Source organism: Triplophysa dalaica, chromosome 10 (assembly GCF_015846415.1).
Source record: "Triplophysa dalaica isolate WHDGS20190420 chromosome 10, ASM1584641v1, whole genome shotgun sequence".
NCBI classification, from domain to species: Eukaryota; Metazoa; Chordata; class Actinopteri; order Cypriniformes; family Nemacheilidae; genus Triplophysa; species Triplophysa dalaica.
In genome coordinates, this window is record NC_079551.1 from 22,087,229 (window position 1) to 22,109,372 (window position 22,144).

The following is a 22,144-nucleotide window of genomic DNA, read 5'->3' on the forward strand; positions in this document are numbered from 1 at the left end:
AAAATAAGTTTGGACTACTAAAATTATGTAATAACGTTTGTCTTCAATATTTTTGTTATTGTTTTATTCAAGTAATAAGCCCATCGTGGCCATGCTGTGTGTCATGTCTAAATAAATATTCACACCAATATACAGTAATCCAAAATTACAGCAATAAAAATAACTATACTTCCAAATCAAGGAACAATACTGTTAATACAATTTTATTTGGGGGCGAACTGTCCCCTTAAGACTTGTTCACACCAAAAACAAACTATAATTTCTTTCCAAGAACAAAGTAGTATCGCGTGGAATTGATATATACTGGAAATGCTGGCGTCTTTGGCATGACATCTGAGGTTGAGACTAATGCCGTGTTCAGACTACACTTTGAGCATGCGAAATTCGTCCGGACAGTGCTGCGAAAATGGGCGGGAGCGATTCCTTCATATTTACCATTTCTTTACCGAGAGATCACGCTGGCGTTTTGATCTTCTATTCGTCTCACGCACTCACGTGACGCGAATTCGCAGGTATAAGAGTTCACCAAACTTGAACTTTGCAATGGACTGAAATATCTTTGGATGGGTTTGCGTTTCAGGTCTGATGCATTCGCATGCGTATGAATGGAAGTCAATGGAGCGAAAAGTCTTGTGTGACGGTGGCTTAAGAAAACCAAGAATATAGGCATCCACAACTATAACAATTATGGCACATCTGACCTCCATGTGGCACCAAAAAACGCAAAAAGTATAATTAAAAGAATAATTTTGGAACATTTTAGAGAATAAAGCTTGTGAGTATGTTCTAAGCATCATGAACTCATAACTTAAGCTTTACCACAGTCTATAAAAACAGTTCCTTTCCTGTAACTGTTGGCTCTCTTGGTGTTATGATAAGAGTGGAGCATGCAAATGGTTCTCTTATTTTCGTCCCGTAGATTCTCACCAAACATCTCAGGCTGGAGTGGACTGTTGGGAAAGTGCTGATATGGGCAAACCAAGCTGCTGTTAATGAAATCTAGGCCATTGCCTTACAGACTCAAAGCTCCAGAGATCTGGGAGTTATGGGGAGGGGCTGCTCTAATGAAACAACTTCACATTCAATAACATCCGGCTTTCTTACTCTTCTCTTCTTTCACCATCCAACCAATGTATTATGAATAAAGACAAGTACTATTCTACATTCATACACAGAAATACATTACATTATGCAAGCACAAATAAACAGTCAACAGTTTTTTCCTCAATAGTTTTACAACCAAACTATTGTGTTTAACCCAAGCTAACTAAACTGGTAGTATCCATATTAATATGCATATTTAGGACTGTAGAAACAAAATCCCTAATCTTCGCACGCGAACATAAGATTGAGACAGCCTGGTAAAATATTTGTGCAAAAACCATCACCATCTGCTGCTCACACTTACTCACAGAACTTGACTTTCATATTTAAACACGTTTGGTTGAATGTCATGTTTGGTATCAATTTGCAGCGAATGAAAATAACAAATTTGAAAGATAATTAAATGAGGATTAAGGATTGACTTTGTTTAAAACATCCTCAAGGTTTGTATATGGGCGACTTTTCATAAACTTTGCAGGGGTTTGTTCTTAACAGGCCATTAAATAGTTCCCTTTCTAAACCTTACACAGAAGTGTTTCACAGTTATTTAAACGTATGTGTTATATCTGATCATTGACATTTATGTGTATTGAAATAAATTAGAAAAACAAAATGTTCTGTGAAATTATGTTTATAATATGTTTGTCCAGTCTAGGGCTGGGCAATATATTGTGCGATTCTTATGCTCAAAAACATGAAATGTATGTAAAAAAGACTAGATTATGCAATATTTCTTTACAGGTTAGCCCAATTACGAGCAACATAGAAACAATGTATGGTTATATGTGTCATTTAACTCTGGTGCAAAGTATTTAAAAAATATATCTGATTGAAATACAAAAATACAGTCTATTTTTAATAAACATTGAAAACAGGACCTCACAGATCATCCAAACAACACAGTTAATAGTATTAAAGCGGCCCTGCAACGATATGTCATGCATTCTGACTTCTTTACAATGTTAAGCGTGCGGTCTTCTCATGCTTAACTTGTCAAAAAACGAGTTATGAATTACATATTATTTCTGTGCTTGATACACGCCCCAGAAATTGCACAGGTTTCGGAAAGTTTTTTTCGAACATATAAAACTGTTTTGTAAAACATTGGACAATTCTCCCACCAGGAGAAGGAGCATGCGCAGACTTCACTTTCACTTGTGTTCAGGATAGAGAGAAAGCATGTGTTTGCGAAGTTCAGGTGTTTGTTTGTTCACTGCATTTGGGTGATGAATGTTATATAAACGGTGGATATGATGCTTGATTTGGAGATCGTTTGAAACTTATATGGAGCTGTCCCAGCCCTAAAAGAACTGATGTCTGTGTTTTGTTGGCAATGGGTGCGCATGTACTTTAGTTTAGCCTACCCCACCCCCCGCGCCGTATGTTTTCGGAAACAATCATAAAACTGTATCTATCTATTATAAATCTGATCAAACTAAATACTCTTCGAAGATAAAAAGTATGCAATACTACTCTACAGGCACTCAAGATTAAGATGAGATTGGCAGAGACCGCGTGTGTTACGCCCGCATTAAAAATATTTTTTCTCCCCCCAAAATGAAACTATATAGAAAGTATGAGCTCATCAGGTTTCATGAGATTCAGCTGCAAATTCAACATGCCAACAGAGCAACATCCACATGAGAACCAGCTTGAAATCAGTTATATCTGGATAACATTATCAATGATGTTTATCATTAATAAAAGAGTGAACATCAAAAAACAAAAGGCAATATATATTGGAGGACTAAACAACCCAGATGCAGGAAACCACATCAGACCTCTACGGTCAAGATTCATCATTAAAAAAAGCACTATTCCAAGCATGAGCAAACCACTGGACAGAGATTTGTTTATCCAGCTGGATTCGATAGAGATGTCACGCCCACCTTCCTCAAAGCCACTCTTTCTGGCAAAAGTAAGAAGACAAAGACTAATCTCAGAACTCTCTTGTGTCTGAGATCCATTGGACATCTCTGCTGTATGTTGTGAAGTAAGACCAGTAAAGATTCCTCACTGGGAATGACCAGTAAATGTTGAGAGGATATGACTATGATGTCTCTAGCACCGTGACGCTCGGGAGGAATGGACGATTGGATCGGCCGCTCTGTTATGGATTTCTTCCTGCAATTGTTGTGAAACAATCCAGAATGAAATGTAGGGGGAGGGGGGTTCCCAGTAAGGTAAACCTAGGATATTTAGAAAACCGAAAACAGTACGTAATGAGATTACACTGAGGGAATTTTGCAGAGGAACTGGAAAGAAGACTTTAGCCCTTTCAGAAGTCCATGAAGCACTGATGATTAGGGTTGGGTGATGTCTACCAAATTGGTATCGGACAAAGCCTACAGTAAACCGTGGCAGTGGCAATGGACAATAACATCAGGGGCGGGGCAAGGTTTATATCAGTTTGCTAGATGGCCATCTGCCAAAACATTAAAAACAATTATATCTGGAATTTATTCCAGTTGTTATTTTCATGTGGAAAGATGAATAGATCTTGTTTGATTAGTCAACTGCTTGGGTCACACATCACTGATGTTGCCCGCTGCCATGACGGGCGCCACAGTTCATGTTGTCAAGTTTAAACACACACAACGTCAGCGCATTACTACGATTCACTGTTTGCTTTCACTTTCTACATTCGTCTAAGTCATTCTGTGAACAACTAGCAACAAATCTCCCAAATTTAAAAAATATTATATAAATATAAATATTATTTATATTTGCAGAAAATTAAAACTAGAGCAAGAGGTGAAAATAACATAAAAGATACTCTGTATTTTTTAGGCCTCAAATACTACCAAGAAAACAAGTTCAGATTCACTTTTAAACAATACAACAGTTATATTTCTCTAAGTATTTAGGAAAAGTTCAAACATGATTTTTTATGTGATAACCTTAATTTTTATCACAGTTTTCATGTGTCTTGTCATGCTGTCGGTCTCTAACGTTGCTGTTGGGTGAGTTTATGTCACTCCTGAGGTTTGATTTTGTTGAAATTCGAAAGACACCGGACTGAGATCATCACAATTGACAATATATATAGAAGTGCAGCTTCATTCCACTTTATTCAACTATGTCTGAATAATAATACGTTGCAGACCAAATAAAGAAAGATAAAGTGCAAGAAACCACAGTTTCTCTCAGTGCCTTTATTAATTGAACTTCCAATGAATTTTATGTGATGTGTGTCACTAAACGTTAATTTCAGGAATACAAAATATTTCTATAATAAATTGTTTATCTGTGTGGGCCATTTAAAATACGATGGTACTGTAAAAACACCATCAAAACTTCTGTTTCACTTTAAAGCCTGTTCACAAAAGAACGATAATGATCAGAAGAACGGAAATGATAATTACAAAGTTTCTATATTTAAAATCATTCTAAGAGCATAGTGAAGTCTAAAAGACAACTATAATAACACTGATACAGCTGATGAACGATAAAATATTGACAGCCACACGTAATATCTAGACACCACAATATCATAAAGTGATAGTTCACCCATAAATGAAAATTCTGTCATCATTTAATAACCCCCTTGTCTTTTTAAACCTTTATGAACACTCAAGAAGATATTTTAAAGAAAGTAGTTAACCGAATCGCATTGGTCCCCATTAACTTCTAATGTATGGACACAAGTAATTGGGGGCCAGTTAACAACATTCTTCAAAATATCTTCTTTTGTGTTCTGCGGAAGAAGGAAAGTCATACAGCTTTGAAAAGACCAGGGGGTGAGTAATTGATGACAGAATGTTTATTTTGGACGAACAATCACTTTAAGTCCCTAGTTAAACTTTCATTCATATCCCTCAAGTTCAGGCAAGTTACTGTATGCTGAAGTTTAATATTTTAACCCTAAATATGAAATTATGAGATAGGAACAGTGATTCTTGCCCAACACACTAGTGTACTGCCAAAACATAGATTACTTATGTTCTGTAAGCCCTTAAAGGTACCAGTAGCTTAAAATAAAAAATAATGTTTGGGGTATTTTGCTTTGTAAAAAGTTGAACAAGGTCTAAAACAATGTAAAATCCCCCACTACATGCTGTATGCAGAGGAAATGCGTAAAATGCTTTATCACAAAACAAAGCAACAACAAACAAACTACTACAAACAAAAACTCCTCTTTAATATGCTTATACATTCACCATCAGCACATTTAAAGCCAGCGCTTGGCACATAAATAGACACCAGCTCCATGAGGCCTGTTTAATCGCTCTTTCTTTTACTTACATAATGCCAAGTTAAACAGTGCGAATGGAAAAATGAGGACGGAAAATCTGCCTGCGGAGGAAACCATTGCAACTCTAATGAAATGACCATTAACTCTACTCTATGATACAGTAACCTTTGGATAAGGGTTAGGTGAAAACACCCACTGAAATATAAACATAAAACAGTGCATTCTTACCCAAGCGAGAAGATACAATGATAAAAAAACATTCCCATGCTGACCTGCATTATCGTGTATGCGGTATATCAAAGAACATTTAAAACGTTTTTTTTTTCAATCAAAACGTTTCAAGAGAAAACAGTTCACTTAAAGGGATACTTCACCCAAATATGAAAATTCTGTCATCATTTTCTCAACTTTGTTGTATACATTAATTTATTCTGATGAACACAGAGAAAGATATTTGGAAGAATGCTTATAACCAGACAGATTTTGCCCCCCATTGACTCCCATAGTAGGTAAAAATGTATTAATGACTTTGTTCTGTTGAACACAGAAGAAGAGATTTTGAAGAATGTACTGTAGGACAGCAATCAGTTCTGGGGCACTTTTGATTACCATTGTCATTTTTCCTACTACAGTAGTCGATGGGGGGCAAAATCTGTCGGTTAAAAGCATTTTTCCAAATATCTTTCTCTGTTTTCATCAGAACAAATACTTTTTCCCAAAGACTTGGAACAACTTGAAGGCGAGTAAATGATGACAGAATTTTCCTTTTTGGGTGAGGTTTCCCTTTAAGTGGAGAACATTTAATTCACACATTTCATTTGAGGTGTTTTAGTTCGATCCCAGGGGATTGCAAATACCTATGTAAAATGTATAGGATAAAGCAATGTTAAGTCGCTTTGGATAAAAGCGTGTGCCAAATGCCTAAATGTAAATGTAAATGTAGTTGTTTAATCTTAAGGATCATTTGTTTTACTTTTTCTGTTGCAGAGGGTAAGGAATTGGATCAAACACCTAATATGAATTGGTAAACGTCAGTGTGTTTATCCTGAACCCATCTAACATTATTGGTGCAATGGACTATTCCCATATTTTTTTTTTTCAAATGTTAACACACTAAACTTGGACCATTCCAATATGGGGAGTGACTTACGAACAGGGCTAGTAAGGCATCTATGTAATATATATGTATGAAAACAAAACTAAAGCACCGTAGTTATGATTCTAAAGTTAGTTTGATCAAAACCTTTCAGTCCAGGTAAGTGTTGCTAAAAGCAGCCGTTTGGTTGTGGTTTCATGTGCTCTGAGCTGAACCCAAATCTTCTATTTGACAAAAAGAAAGAAAAAAAAATGTTTCTGCTCATTACTGACAACATCTGCTCTTTATTTCTGAGAGAGGGTGTTGTTCTTGGCAAGGAAAGGAAAATGGAGACATATTGTAGAAAGTAATTTCAAGAAAGATTCACTTTGAGTTTGCAGGGTTTTAATAGTTCATCCATTAGTTATTTTTAACACTTGTTGTTCCAAACCTAGATGTCTCTCTTTTTACTATAAAACAAAAACGGAAGGAAATATCCACACACTGTTTCTATAACTGGTAAAGCTTGGCACTAGAAACACACACCAAGGTCACGAATTAAATGACCAGCAAACACCGATAGAACCATGTTCTGCTAGAAAAGTTATATGATGCTTTTATGTACTTTTTAAGATCATTAGCTCAGTTTCTATTCACTTCAAATGAATAGAGTAAACTGCTTAAGCTCTTGTCCATCAGAAAATTTTATGATTCTGGAGAAGTGTTCATTTTTACCAAACTTTTGGATTAAGTATTTCTTTAAAGAAATAGTTCACCCAAAATAGGAACCTATTCAAATATGGCGATGTGTTGATAACTTTGAATCTCATTGGTTCTTGTGGTTCTCTTTGGTCACACGCTCACATCTTTCACCATTAACATTAAAGGCATGAAGGATATTGTGTTATACATTTAGTGCAGTGTCTATCTTGCTAGCATGTATTTGCATACGTTTCATCAAAACCACAAATGTTATAAAAATACAGTTTATGCTATTTCTACACAAAGAAAGTGCAACACTCAGTGTGACTGACGTCCTGCATACCATTAAAAAGCCAATTATCCATTGCTTAAGACTGAAACACACATTTGTTCACTAGTCAAGACACATGATAACCCATGACCCATGAGATATTCAAGATGCAACAGTGATCAAGTCTAACATAACATTTGTCAATAAATTAATAAGACAATATTATAGCCACATGTAACATTAGTAAATAAAATGTAAATACCAAAAAACGCCTAAACTAAATCTATCCAAATTCCCAGGAAAGTTTACACAATGTCAACCACTATGTCCAATGTTCTGTTTAATTATTATCTTTAACAAACCTCCTCACAGAAATTTACAGAATTATCGTTAGTGAATACATCTCCAGTACCAGGTCCAGATATTACTCAAGTTATATAATGACAGTCATTATTCACGACCACAGTAAAAGTTATATATCGAAGTTATTCTAATATGATTCTCTGTACACATTATAATTTTGAAAAGGTTGTCAAAATGTTATACTAATAATAATAATGGATAAACACGTTTTACTATTAAAAAACTGTTCAAGTAATGTGTAATGAGTAACGTTATGAATGATTCATATCTACCAACTATTAATGATGTCATATTCAATATGTTTACTCACTTTATGGAAGAGGGCGTTTGTGTTGAACTTCATCCCAAAGTTCACTGATTAGTCATTTTTAACTCCTTCATTCAAACGAACAATATAAACGTGTAATGAGGCCTTACTTACCTGAATCTGGGTGAATCCTTAAGACATTCCTCAAAATCCACAGTGATCTTCATGTTGTTGAGATCGCAGATTTATAAACAGATAAAGAGCTAGCAGGCTAACATTAGCTCCTGCAAGATCCCAAACAGCTAAAACTTCCGCTCAAATCACTCCTGAATCTCAAACAAACTCCACATATGATAAAAGAAAGGCGGCTGTCAGCGTAAAGCTGTGGAAATTATATTTAATGGAGTTGCCTGTGAAGCTAGCAGACTGATCTGTGAAGTGTAAATGGAAAAAGGCTGTGTGTCAAATCTAGTGCTCTGCCTATCATCGTAGCATGTTTCGTCAAAGACTATAAATGCGAACAAGACGCTACACTGCTATTACTATTAATAGGGAAAGTGCAACTGAAAGACTCGACTGACGTTTCTCTCGTGGAGGTGCTCTTTACTTTGAACGGCTGCGCATGTGCAGCAGTTCGAGCAATTAAAACAAAGTATCTTAAGAAGCGAAATGTGGCGTACATTTAATGTTATTTGTTGGTCAGAAATATGTTGATTAAGTGTGACTCAAACCAGCCATTTTACAGATATCTGACTCCCCGATTCAAATAGATAGAGCTTCGTCTTGTGTGAGTGCCATGGCTGCCCAGTGGCGTTCCAAATATCACTGCCGAGTGCGTAGGCTTTCCCTACAAGGGCTCTGGTTTTGTGCAAACTAATAGAGATGGCAAACTGGAGAAGAATGGTAATAGATATGAAACGTAGCCTAAAGTGGGCGTGGTTATTGCAATTAGTAATAAGGATGCAAAGTTCTGTAAGAGATTGTTTAATCCACATAGACACCACATTGGCTCTTTAAATAGCACAGAAAATGTAATGGGAGCGATTCGTGTAACTTTGACTGGTCGACGGAGTGTGGAGCAGGGTGTGGTTTTGAGAGAGGGCGTTCAAAGGAGTGAAGATAATGAAAGTTCTCATGAAATCATTTATTTGTGCACATTAATAGTATTGTGGTAAACAATTTATCCGTTCAAGTCAATTTACCAAAAATCTGTTTACTACGCTGTTTGTAATTCTTTGGGTCATTGTTCTTTACTATTGTTATTTTCACACCTGACCGAAAATGGGTTTGATATACCTACGTAAGCAACAAGAAGTGCAGGTATAAATGTTAGATTGGAGCCGTCGAGCGCCTCCTAGAGGAAAAACAATGCCTCACAGTGTCTCATCGGAAACGGTTCCATTTCAGTCAGACACAACCAGCTAAGCCAATAAATCAATCATTTTCTCTCATTCTAAACCGTGAAATATACACAATTTACATTATATTTTAGTTTAGGGAAACTACAGGGTCTTCAGTGGAAGGATGAGAAAACGTACAGGGAACGTTTTGGATCATTTGTGGGTAAGGAATTAGAACTCTATTTTTATAATCGTATAGTATAGCTTCTCAATCCATCCAATCAAGTTTGCCATGAGGGTGTTTAAACTGTAGATTACTGCCATCTGGTGGCAGACATGCTTTAGTGGACATTCAGATTTTCAAAATGAGTAATACGAACATACAAAAACGTACTATTCTGCAAGGGATTAGTTTTGAAGGATAAGGGAACGTCACTTTTAAAAATTCCCACAGAACATTGCAAAGAGCAGGTTCGTAGCAACATTTTAATAACAGGCAAATCTACACACTTTCATTCAAAGAGCATGCACGTCTAGTGGAATAAAACGAAGCCAAATTACCCATAAAGACATGAAGACAAACAAGTGTAAGGTCAGCATAATCATAAAACTAAAGCACTGGTTTAATGTACAAATGAAGGTTAAAGTATATTCCATTTTACACGCCCAGTGCTGTGTCGGATGAGTCAATGACAGCATTATAAATATTGAAAGTTTTAGAAACCTGACATTTCATCACAATGCTAAATGTAGTTCTTAATTTTTAGATTATGTCCATTGAAAGGAACATTCATGGTTCAATGTAAATTTGGGTTAACATTAAGGAACACCGCCCAAAAAATGCACTGCTAAAAATTCTTTTTTTTCTTTTCGTATAGGCCTACACAGGGTCGACCGAGTTGTGCTTTCCCATTACCAGATGATGATCATCTGTGAATTTTGGGAAAGTTTTGACCTGTTTTCATGGCGATATTGGAAAAAGTATGTCTTCAGCATGGAAGTAATTTTCAGTTTATGTTTTTCTTTAATTTCTAACATGCCTGTGTAAAAAAAAAATCAACCTATTATGTTAATCACAATATTGAAACGTGTCAGATCTTTTAAGCAACACAGTGGGGTTAGTGTTTCAATTAATCCCAATGTGTGAAAATGTATACAAAACAATGAGATGAAAACATCTGTAAATTCCATTAACCAAAATGATAACTGAAATGACAATATTAGCAAGAGTAATTGACGATTATGATTTTTATGTTGTAATTATGCAACACTTTCTCATGAAACTATCCATATGTAATTTTAGAAGTAAATGGTTAGATTAGGGATGGCTGCCTGTGATAGATGTGTGGATATCGGTCTATTATAGACAGTTGTACAAACAATATCAACCTGTTTTTTATAGACAGAATAGCTATTCGTGTTTGAACAGAATTTTCAAGCAAGTATTCAACTAATCCACCCATGGGTAAGTTGTAAGGTTTGCACTACTGTCGGTTACCTTGTAATAGTACAAGAGCAGTATCTGTAAGTGTTCGTTTGAAGCAGAGATGTGTATTTTGCTTGCAAAAATCTGATTATTCAAGCTTAATTTTTTTGAGGCGATTGAGCCGTAACCAAAAAGCGTTACTGTATGTTCAACCCCGCTCTCCCCTATATTTCACAGTTCATGGGCTGAGGCATTTCATATTTATATGAATAACTCTCTGTCACCCTGTTTTTTCAATTCACGAAGGAGCCACAAATGATGGTAAAATAGGTTTAACTTTCGAACCCATAATATTCCTTTAATTCCATTATCCCTTACCCTTATTATATTTAAATATGCAACACTTCAAGAAATATTTGCCTTTACCAAATTTAAAGACATTATACAGAGAACTGAACACACTTGCATCATTCAAGGGTACAACATATGACATTTCCATCCTCATTTAACACATTCATAACAGTGGAAACTTTAGAACTACACACTGTAATATATAAATGATTGATTGTGCCATTTTATGTTAACACACAGAAACTCTCAACCCCCAAAAAAGGTTTGATATTAGGGTAAATTTTACAAAACCTGCCTGGTTCATGCAATCATCGTTCACGATAAGAGCATTGGTTTAAAGTTTACTGCAATGCATCGAGATGTTTCAGTTTTATTTTAAGTTCAACCCAAAGCTTTATTTTTTGTAGTACAGTATAATCAGCATAAAGGCATTACTACACATACTACCATGATATATACTTATTTTTTTTACATAAAGAATTCTCTTTTGTATTACAGTAATAAAGATGAGAGTAGTATTTGCATTGCAGCCATGAGGGGAATCTTCAACTAGCATTCATTTAATAATAACCTTTTCAATTCTAACTTGATTTGCGGGTTAAAATATGCCAAATTAAATACGGTGGACTTTGTAAAATTCACCCGTTTTATTGTGTGCAAGAATTCACATATATAAAGTGATAAAACAGAGGGTGAGAAACACTCAACAATATAAATGACAGTAAATTATGTATTATTTGAGGTTGAATTTAGATATTGATCAAAACATTACAGGAAAATTATTAAATTATGATGAATTATAATCACAGAACAAAATCTTCAGATTGGCATTTAGAAAAAAAGGTAACCGAAAACTTAAATCACACAAACCCAACAATGATGTAAAAATAAAATACTTCAGCACTGTTTAGAATCTATTAAAGCAGTTGTCTTAATCTGGAAAAGACAACCAAAAGGTTCAATCTATTGATCAGTAGTTTAAAGTTAAGTAATACTTACCCATCAATGAATACACAGGATAATTAGTGCCAATATAACTCAACATGGTTTTGTTACAAGCCATGCACAGAGCCAAGCTCATATGAGCAGTTTAAGACTACACACGTGTATCAGCTGATTCAAAGAGCACACAGTCCTCTTGATTTAAGTCTCAAACTTACAACCAATGCATGCTAAACCACCTTTAAGTTGCATTATTGGTTGGTATTCAATGAAAACAAACTGGTGTTTGGAAACAAGAACCTTGTGTTTCATTCGGGAAGTCATGAGATCAGGATAAAGGAGGGCATGTTGAAGCGGATCTGCTACCGTTAGCCACGTTCAGGTAGCGCTGGGAACAAACGCACTTCTTGATAGCCTGGCGGTTGTTAGGCATGGAGCTCCCATGCTCTTCAGCCAGGAAGAGGGTCGACCACTGACCTCAAAATGTCTGATAACAGTCTTGTTTTGTTAGCATGATGACAAGAAACGTTTGGCAAATGAAGAAGCTGGTTGATATGAGTGGCATTGCAGTGTCGGTGAAATACACAAGGTGGAAAGGAACCCTGGCGCTGAACCAGTGACAACACTGTGCCTTTTAAAGGTTCATGTGACAAGGCAGGAGTTGAAGCACAAGTCTTGACATCCTTAGGAATCAAGAGAATCAGCTGCAGCAGAGAAAGAGTTTTTAGGTTTTAGGGTGTTCAAGAACCATGTCATAAATAGCTTGTATCCCTTCTAAATTGCTTAAAATTAAAGCGAGACCCTCTTAAAATAGTTTTTAATAATTTAAAAATGTTACGCACACTGCACAAAACACCAGATTTGTGAAACCATACGAATATATCATTTATTTGAATATAACTGAATTTACCCTCTTGAGGTGGGTCGACGTTGATGTCTTCGGTCTCTGTGTCGTCCTTCATTTCTTCGTCTTCATCTTCCTCCTCTTCCAGCTCATTTGCGATTAGCTGTCGAGCTAGTTTGATGTTCAGGCCTTCATTATAATGCATCTTTCTCATCATTTGGAATTCCTTCTTTCTGACTGAGGAGGGACAAAACACACAAGGCTCTAAACACAAAGATCCACTGAGATAAACGGATAAATATGCTGCCCCACAGTTTCACAGAACAAACAAGACTGAAGGAATGTGCATGAGAGGCAAGAAATCCAAACAGATCTTTACAGCTAAAAACAACCACAAACACACTAATAGGAAACGATTTCCAATTTCAGTGCATTATTTAGCCTTGTTTATATTTACAGATTGATAGTTAGGGCTGGTTGTATTGTAGGCAAACATTAATGATTCCTGTGTAAGAACATTGTACAAACAACATTTTTTTATTCAATGCATCTCTTTTCAGATAAATGTTGGAAGGATAGTGAGGGGAAAAGACATTCCAAATGGACCGATGTGTGTTTGAGCCGGACAGCCCCTGGCTAGCGGTGCAGTGAGCTGTGAAAATCTACTTCAGTCTGTATGAACAAACAGAGGTGAATCTCAGGCCATCCTACAGAGAGAGCGACAGGTCTCACCTTGCTCCTCCGGACTCAATTCCTCCTCTTCTTCCTCACTGGTCTCCTCCTCCTGGTCCCTCATGAAGCGAGATTCGGCTCCCTCCACTGCGGCTTCCAGTCTGAAAGTAAGAATAAAACAGTTATAGGATCTACTGAGCCTGCTCACTACATACTTACACAAAGCATCTTCCCTAATAAAAGTAGAGCTCAAAGAGTTCCCAATTCAAAAACTAAAAATACTACAAAAGTCTAGAAAAAGTGCTTTATTCTGACTGCAAACTGTTAACATGAAAGAGAATCTCTAAAGAAAGCATCTCTCAGGAGTTGTCAGACAAGGACACACAATGGCCCCAATGACTGCTGGGGAAGGGGTGGAAAAAATACACAAGACAGAGAGATGAAACGTAAAAAATGGAAAGGAGGAAAACAGAGGAGAGAGAGAGACATAGATATAGAATAAGATTGCAAAAGAGTGAGAGAGCCGTTTTGTTACTGTATGGACAGGGATGAGAAAAATATAGCACGACAGCAGCCAGACACTCAGTTACATACCCGCGGCACAAAAAACACTTACATCCATCTATGGATTTCAAAAACCCATAAAGAACCTACACTAAAACACGCCTCATCTATTTATTTTAATCATTAAGTGCCTTTTTTCCCCCTGGGAATATCACAAAGAGTTTCCAATTCTGATGTTCAAGTATGTGTGTATAGTCAGGATGTGCAAAATCTTTTCAAAACATCTAGTTGGTTTATTTTAAAAAAATGTACACAGACATAAATGGAATTTACAAATAAATAAAATGAGATTCGCAAATAAACTATGTACTGTACAAACATCCTTTTGTGACATTTCTTTCTTAGATGGTTTTGGGCATCAGTGAAATGGTCTACATATCTTAGGATTTAGAAATATTCCTGGTGTCAAAATGTGCATACAAATCTACAAGCAGATGGAGTCCACCCACCTAATCATTTTACGTCCAAAGCCATTGAGAGAGAGAGAGTTGTGTCAACTCCGTTGACTCCAATGGAACAGTTCTTACACGGAATAAAAAAGTAAAAGAATAAAGCATTTAAGAGCTCCATGAATCATGTGACATGCAAATAATTGTAACCTCTATTGTCACGTCTCTCTGTCTCAATGGCTCTGGTTACATCCTGGCTTCAACCAATCACATTTTGTTTTAAAATCAGGGCTGGCCAAATTGGCGATAAGTGAGTGTTCGACAGACATTATAGAAATAAAGCATAAAGAAGTTTGACATTCAGTCACCCTCTTAAAAAGCGGCGGACACTATGTTTTCCCATCTATGGTAGGGCAAACTCCTAATAGAAACAGGGGATCCCTTCAGCGTCTAAGTTGTTGTGACCATTAAATTTGCCTGAAAGCCACATGAAACACCTGTTCTGTGGGAAGCAAGTTCTGTTTGTTCCTGGATCATCTTTAATTGCTAACTCTACAGACTGTGTGTTTGTTTTCAACTGACCTTGTGCACATAACACAAGTAAACCCACAATAAATCAAATCCTGTGTTGTTCCAGCATGAACTTATCATGAAAGAAGTTACCAATGTGCATCCATATTTGAATTTAGTGTCATTATGCGTTTGTTTAGTCTTTTCTGTCCAACTGAATAAAGGAAATTTATCTGCAAAATGTTCATGTATGGGTCTTACATCCATATATGATGGCTTTTATACAGTGCCCTCACCTACATTCAAACAAAAGCTCATCTTTCACTTACTTTTTGGCGAGGTCATCTCCTGGTAGGACTGTATTTCCTTCAGAGTCACTGAGCGCCCCCTCATCCTCGTCATCACCGACCATCCTAAAGGGACACAAAGTTTTGGCCGATAGGCCAAAGAGAGAGATCATGACCTTTTCTGCAGGTTTGGGCAGTGACGCAGTGTGCGTCTCTTGTATTTGCAGATAGGGCAGTAACATATCCAGAAAGTACAGCAATGGCTCAACATTCAATATCCATAATCCATAAAGAATTAACAAATGGCACAAAATGGATATTTTAGATTCTGCACTAGATCCAGCAACTGATAATTAAGTGAATTTATCACAAATGTTTTGTACAAGAGGTCAGGTTTTCTTGCTTACACTGAAGCACACAGGATGCTCCTTCAAACCTTCTCAAGTCACACTGGAAAAACATGGATCATCAGACACCAGGTCTATGCCATGTAAAGAGTCTAAATGAGGTTCATTTTAATATTGAACTTTAATTATTACTCTGATCAAAAAAAAAATTCATAGATTTATAATTTGATAGTTATAGCATTATTATATACAGGGATGTATATGCTCCTTCACATTCATACAAAACAAGCAGATGACATATTCGAAGAGCCGGATCATGCCTATGGTATTCCATCCCTGTTTCCACAAAACTGTATCGCACCTGTGCTACACTGGTAAAGTTATTCTTCGCATATAAAGATTATTTTGTAGTATGTGCGACATATTTGTCGCACTGTACAGCCCTGATGCACCATTCAAGCATCAGGTGCGACTCTTTCTTCTCAGGAGTATTGATGTCTTGTTTACAGCGTGCTGCTCACCTGTTGTATGGTGTGCTTGGTTCATCTATCTTCATCAACCCATAGTCCTTGTCTGCTGGGTGATATGTGGCCAAAATGTTCATTTCATCCCATTTCTGTGACTTTTTCCTAAAAGAAAAAATCAGACACTAAACTCAGCATACAATTATGGATTATACTAATAGCCCTGATACCAAATTCCACTGAGATCTTCTACATTTAACCAAAGACTCTGGCCCACTTTAAAACTTTGAATACCTTTAAAGCAGTGGCCGAAAATAGCAAGTGGCATACATGCATAACGAAATGTATTTGACACTTTAGTGACTTCGACATAGGACTGACAAACACAAAAATGATTGTTCAGAATCGCTGACACTGGTCATTTAAAACGAATGGATTGAACTCCGTGGAGTAAAGCATCTATAGTTTACCCAGAACAGATTTAAAATGCTCAAAGTTCAAACCCTTTCAATATTTAAACACATTTACCTTTTGAAGTGCAAATAATAATACAATGAACATGCGGTATTAATAGATAGGTTGCACTTTCATTCATAATACATAGCAATTTTATTGAATTATTTATTGAGTGATGATATTATTATGTACATCTTTTCAAGCTTTTTAATTATTTTAGTATACAAACATTGTAAATTCATTGACGTCCTAAACATGTTTTAGTTAGTTTAGACCTCTGTTCATGATTATCGGATAAATAAAACCTTTTTAATGCTTTTGAAGTTTGACTAAAGGCAGGCCTGTAGTCAACAATAAAATATTTTCTTTTATTTCCCTTTGTGCTCATGTTTAAATTCAGAAGGCTTATTGAAGGTACATAAATTAGTCAACTAAGATTGACTGTGCTTATATTTATTCAACTTCAAGATCGTCAAAATATTTTTTTACCAAAAAGTGCATTTGATGAAACTGTGAAATGATTATTTTTGAAATGTGTTAGTTCTAGGGATGCCACAACACTCAATATAATATTGAACCGTTCGGTACGACCTCCACGGTTCAATACATGTAAGTGAATTCTGGTTTTCCAGTTTTGCATTAAATTTTTTAGTACTCTTAATTACACTGTGAACTGGCTCTGTCTTTGTTTGTCTGTATGTTGACATAGATAAACACATCCCCACAAGTAATATCTAAAAGCGAGTGGTGGTCTGGTGAAGCGAGGCTGCCTTTAACACGAGAAGCAATGTGCTTTTGTCGAGTATAATGCTGACGAACAAACTTGGGCTGACTTTATTGTATGCCTTTTGTACTTAAGTTTTTTGTGTCCAAATTTGGCACATCAAAAATATATTTTTACACTGCATACGTAACCAGCACGTTCGCATTTCTCTAAGCACATGCAGAAAGACCATCTGTAGCACCATGCCAAAGTCCATTTAATGAAAGTCATGCCACTCGGTGGCCTTTCGGACAGCTATTTACGTCATAGCAAGTATCCCTTCAAGCAGCTATCTAGCATTACATTTCTTCCAATTTATTGCAATGGCAGTGGTGCATCTTTTTACTTGTGGTTCTTTTCTTTGGCCTTTCCCACTGAGCGCATGTTTACTTCAATTACAGCAATCACAACTTTTACATTACATAATTTTTAATACTGTGAGGGGCAAAACCTCTTCAAGAAGCTTGAAGCTTATATTTCTGGCATGTTGATGAACAGTTAACCAAAAACTACTGTAAGATGCCAGTGTAAATCTTTACATTTATTCAATACACCAGGAATTTGTACGAGTTGATTTTTGCTTAAAGATAATAAAATAAGTCAAGAAAATAAAGAGAATTTCACTAAAAAACTTTTTTTCTTCTTCTTCAGTTTTTACCGGTCTTGTCACATAAGCATAAAACAATGAAATAACACTTTAATGTGCCTAAGCCATCAGAACCGAACCAAAAACCGCGGGCGAAAAACCGAGGTTCGTATTGAACCGTGGGTCAGCTGTATTGTTGCATCCCTACTAAGTTCTTATACCTAATAGTTGCTGAAATCTAAATAAGAAACTTAGTTACAAAACCGTTATTGACACATGATTTAACCCATAACCAGATATACATGCACTTTCTATTCATTTAGCAAAGCAAATTCATTTATCTCTAATTTACAACAAAGAATGCAAAAAAATATTGGCTTTAAATTGTTGGCTGTAGATGGTCAATAAAGAACTTTTAATAAACTGACTGTGACGTTTCTCATTTGTAAATCACAATTCTCATTTGTAAAGCACCTCCTAAATGTTTTGGGGGAAAAATATGAATATATATAAATGTTTTTCCCATTTCATTCATGATGGGGAGAAACAGCATCATTACTGAACATTCATTTATTTTGTGAGTGCAATGCACAAAGCATAACTTTTGCTAATACAAAGGTAAAAACACTGGTTCATCAACTGAGAGTAAAATTATTTTCTTTTTAACTCTCATAACATAAGCAAAACACAGCAGGTGAAACCTGTGCTTCAATCTTTTCCAAACTAGATTTCATTTAGGTGTGTGAAATACCACTATACATTGAACAATTCTACCTTTTTCCAATGGAAAAAGTGACGCTTAATATACTTTTAGCAGAGACTAATTTAGAGCCAGGGCAGCCATATCCGTTCTCAAAGGACAGGAATTCAGTACTAAATGCCATTCTTACAGTGTGTCCTATATTTCTAGGAGTGGTAGAGCAAGAACAATGTTTTTTTGGCGAGAGAGGAAGAGAAAGCAGGGGAAGACAGCAGGCCAGAGAGAACTCCTACATACTAACACACAACCTCCCCCATATTCCAGACGTTTAGTACTTCCTTCATCGATGTTGTTATAATATGCGGTTTGAATTTTGGTCGGCCTAAAGGCGCAAATCAATATGTGAGCTGAATATTGACAAGAGCCAGCTCAGCTAAGAACGAAATGGGATCGCCATTACTTTTGTACCATTTTTGATGCAGGTTGACTTTTTTGACCTCCATGAGAAACAATACGTTAACAGGCACACACACAAACTCCTGATCAAAAAATCAGTCAAAAAATAAATTAGATAAATAGTTACAGCTGCCATCCTTCAAGCAAAAGTTATTTCAATGACAGCTGTGTTTTGATGTGGTTGACTGAAGTGTTCCTGTAGCTCAACTGGTACAGCATTGTGTTGGCAGCACAAAGGTCATGGAGTTGATTCACAGGAAACACACTTTAAGAGTACAGTCTTCCAAATTGTAAATACTAAGGCGAATGAAAAATCAATGTATTGGCTTGGAAAAAAGGGAGTGGACTCTGAATCACCGCAAACGAGTCGATCCTAGTCCGATTCACGAACCGCCACGGATTTACCTCACTACATATAGTCCCGCCTCAGTTTTGTTAGGACTGCCTGCAAAAACTTCACTTTTCTCCCCCAAACACTGTAGCTCGTGAGCCTCATTCATGGTGGACAAATCACAGCAGATTAGGCCATCTCACCAATCACATCAGACTAGGCTAGCGGAAAGGAAGGGATTAGACCGATGAATCACGGAACGAATCATTTGAGAGTCAGTCAAGAAGTATGGTAGGAATAATGACCTATTTTTATGAAATAATCGATTTTTTACACCTTCTGTGTTCCTAAACTTGTTGTTGGAGACTACATAAACCAAAGTAGGACCTAAAAAAATCCTAGTTATATACTTTTAAATGAAAAACATGTCGCTTCCAATTTGCGCGCAGTCTACATTTTAAATAATGAACTTGCCCCACAAAAGATGTGAAATGTGAATTGCCCCTTAGAAGTTGGTCATTTAAAAAATTTCTTCAAGACTGGTCATGATAACTTCTTTAAATCAGTTACATAAAAAGGTAGTTTGGGCTAATTGAAATATGACAAGTAAGACTGATTAGTCCTACTTATTCCTAATCAGTGAGACTAGTTGTTAATGGCTGAAATACCCCAGAAGACTTATAAAATCTGAACAGATTTTTTAAAATCTAGACATCATACACTTGCAGACTTTTGGAAAGTTTCAGATAGAAACAAACTAACTGATCAAATCTGTAGGCTGGCAAAGACTTTCTGCAACAAGTCCAGACCACAGACTGTATGAAATATGGACTTGCCTAATTTGCAGGCTTAATATAAGTTAAACGGGTGAGTTATGATTTTTTTTACCCTCCTTGAGATCAATGAGATTGTGCTCTCTTTTGGACCCAGTCTCTTGCGGCAAGTCGTTAAATGGCAATTAAAGTCACTTCCGTGTTGGTAGATCGGAAGGTTGCCCAAAAATCTGGGCAAAATATGAGCAAAAGTCTTGTAGTGTATTTTAGCTCTAAGAAGGAGTCTTAATTTAACGGCTAAGTTTATGCAACTGGGCCACCCTAAGAGAGCACTTTAAGCAATGAAAGCACAGTAAAAAAATATGTTGACCCAGGTCACGTGATGGCAGGTCAACCAGTAGGATTCAACAAATGTAATAAGTTTAAAACGCAGTTAAAACAGTTAAACCATACGTATTGTAATTGTTTATCGTCGCACCCAAAGTACGTCAACGCGGCTTTTTTTATATATTAACCTGGAAGTTATAACAATTCCACTTATTGTATTTAATGTTATAATGTGAATTTAACTGGTTCTTGCAAAACACTTTAAATTAATAAATGTTAATACTTTTGCTATACATCACTGCCTCAAATTGCAAAAAATGCATTGCATACAATCTAAATAAAAGCATCAATATATAGAAGACAGTCGTGAACTGATCTGCTGGCTAGGCAAGAAAATGAGGGTTCGGATCATATTTCACCAAGATGGTTTTCGAGGTGACAGTCCAGTGGCTAACCAGTTAGCAACCCAAGCTACCAACACACCCAGCTAACATTAACATGAACAAATCAATGAAAAAGAACCTCTAGTGCTGGTTGAGTGCTGTAGTTTAGCTATCATCATCATCATGTGGTAGCCGTACAGTTACCGCTGCGTATGTCTGTTTAGTGGACTGTTTACTCACTGTTGGTCGTCATCAAGGTTTATATAGGCTCCTGGTTCTGGTGTGTCCTCCTGAACTGGTTCTTCAGGTCGGTCATTGATACTGGATTTGTTCTTTAGGATGCCTTTAATAGGTCGCGGTGCTGCCATAACCGTCAAACCCACCCACAACTCCTCTTTTACGCTGTTTACGCGTCCAAAAGACGTTTAAAACACACCGAAGCGGTTTAAAATACCACCTTCACCCAGTTAGAAAAACGCAATAGTATTTTCCTGCTGAAGTTTAAAGCTACACAGTGATAGTCACTAAAGTTTCGAGACAGTTCACGACTTGTATTCTCCAAACGCGCACTTGCCCGTTTAGTGCGAAGAAAGGAAACGGCGCCGCAGTCTGTCTCGCGCTCTATGTTCTCGCGAGAGGTAAAGTGTTGCTATAGCAGCGCAAAGCGTATGTGTCGCGAGAGTTTGGCCATCTTTGTTGTGGCAAATGCCTAAGGACGGAGGCTACTACAGTAAGTGATGACCTAGTAAGGGCACAGGGAAGGGAGATCGATTTTGGCTACTGTGTTGAAATTACGGTCAAAAAAGTTCCTCCCAAACGCCCAAGTTTGTTTAAATCGCTATCTGTGATATCTACACTTTTCAATGCTCTCTTTTACAGCGAAGAGTAAAATATGTCGCAGTGGTGACTTGAATGGAATGCTCGTGTCAAATTTGTAAATGTTACAATTTGTATTAATGAATGCACTACCAGTTACAGAAAAGTAATATTCACTTATTCACACTTAAAATAGTAAATATTGAATAATCATGGTTTTACAGTAACCATATAAGATTTGTTGTTAAACTATAGTAATACAAATCACTAAAAAGTTAATTTACTTATGATGACATCAATTGATGGTGAATTCGATTGCTTTTGTCTGGATCTGGGTCTAATAGTGTAATTAAGTTTAACAAGAGACTCTAAATTGATTGTCATGGACTGATTGTTTTTGAATATACATACGAATTTCCTTTGTGTAGAAGGGAATCCTAGAATGCAAAGAACAGAAAAT

The 22,144-nt window shown here is 36.5% G+C and overlaps 2 protein-coding genes across 7 annotated transcripts in view; both read right to left on the bottom strand.

Annotated features, from left to right (window-relative positions):
• Positions 1–8,506, bottom strand: part of LOC130429576 (arf-GAP with coiled-coil, ANK repeat and PH domain-containing protein 2-like) — a 41,337-nt gene extending 32,831 nt beyond the window's left edge. For 2 of the 6 annotated variants that reach the window (XR_008907639.1, XM_056758221.1), the window contains exon 1: positions 8,132–8,500. Coding sequence is in view for 1 of the 6 variants with exons in the window: in XM_056758221.1 (XP_056614199.1) it covers positions 8,132–8,184 (53 nt within the window). In the remaining 5 variants the exon portion in view is untranslated. Of the gene's footprint in view, positions 1–8,131 lie in introns of all 6 variants that reach the window. The other 4 variants (XR_008907636.1, XR_008907637.1, XR_008907638.1 and 1 more) reach the window with 4 other exon arrangements.
• A 2,548-nt stretch (positions 8,507–11,054) lies between these two features.
• On the bottom strand, positions 11,055–21,463 carry ppp1r2 (protein phosphatase 1, regulatory (inhibitor) subunit 2). The gene is made up of 6 exons (XM_056758228.1): positions 21,109–21,463; positions 16,151–16,258; positions 15,325–15,408; positions 13,593–13,693; positions 12,927–13,097; positions 11,055–12,720 (listed from the first exon to the last, which is right to left on the bottom strand). Exons 1-6 carry the CDS (start codon positions 21,234–21,236, stop codon positions 12,701–12,703), a joined length of 612 nt encoding a protein of 203 aa, XP_056614206.1. The 5' UTR covers positions 21,237–21,463; the 3' UTR covers positions 11,055–12,700.
• Positions 21,464–22,144: the final 681 nt, after the last annotated feature.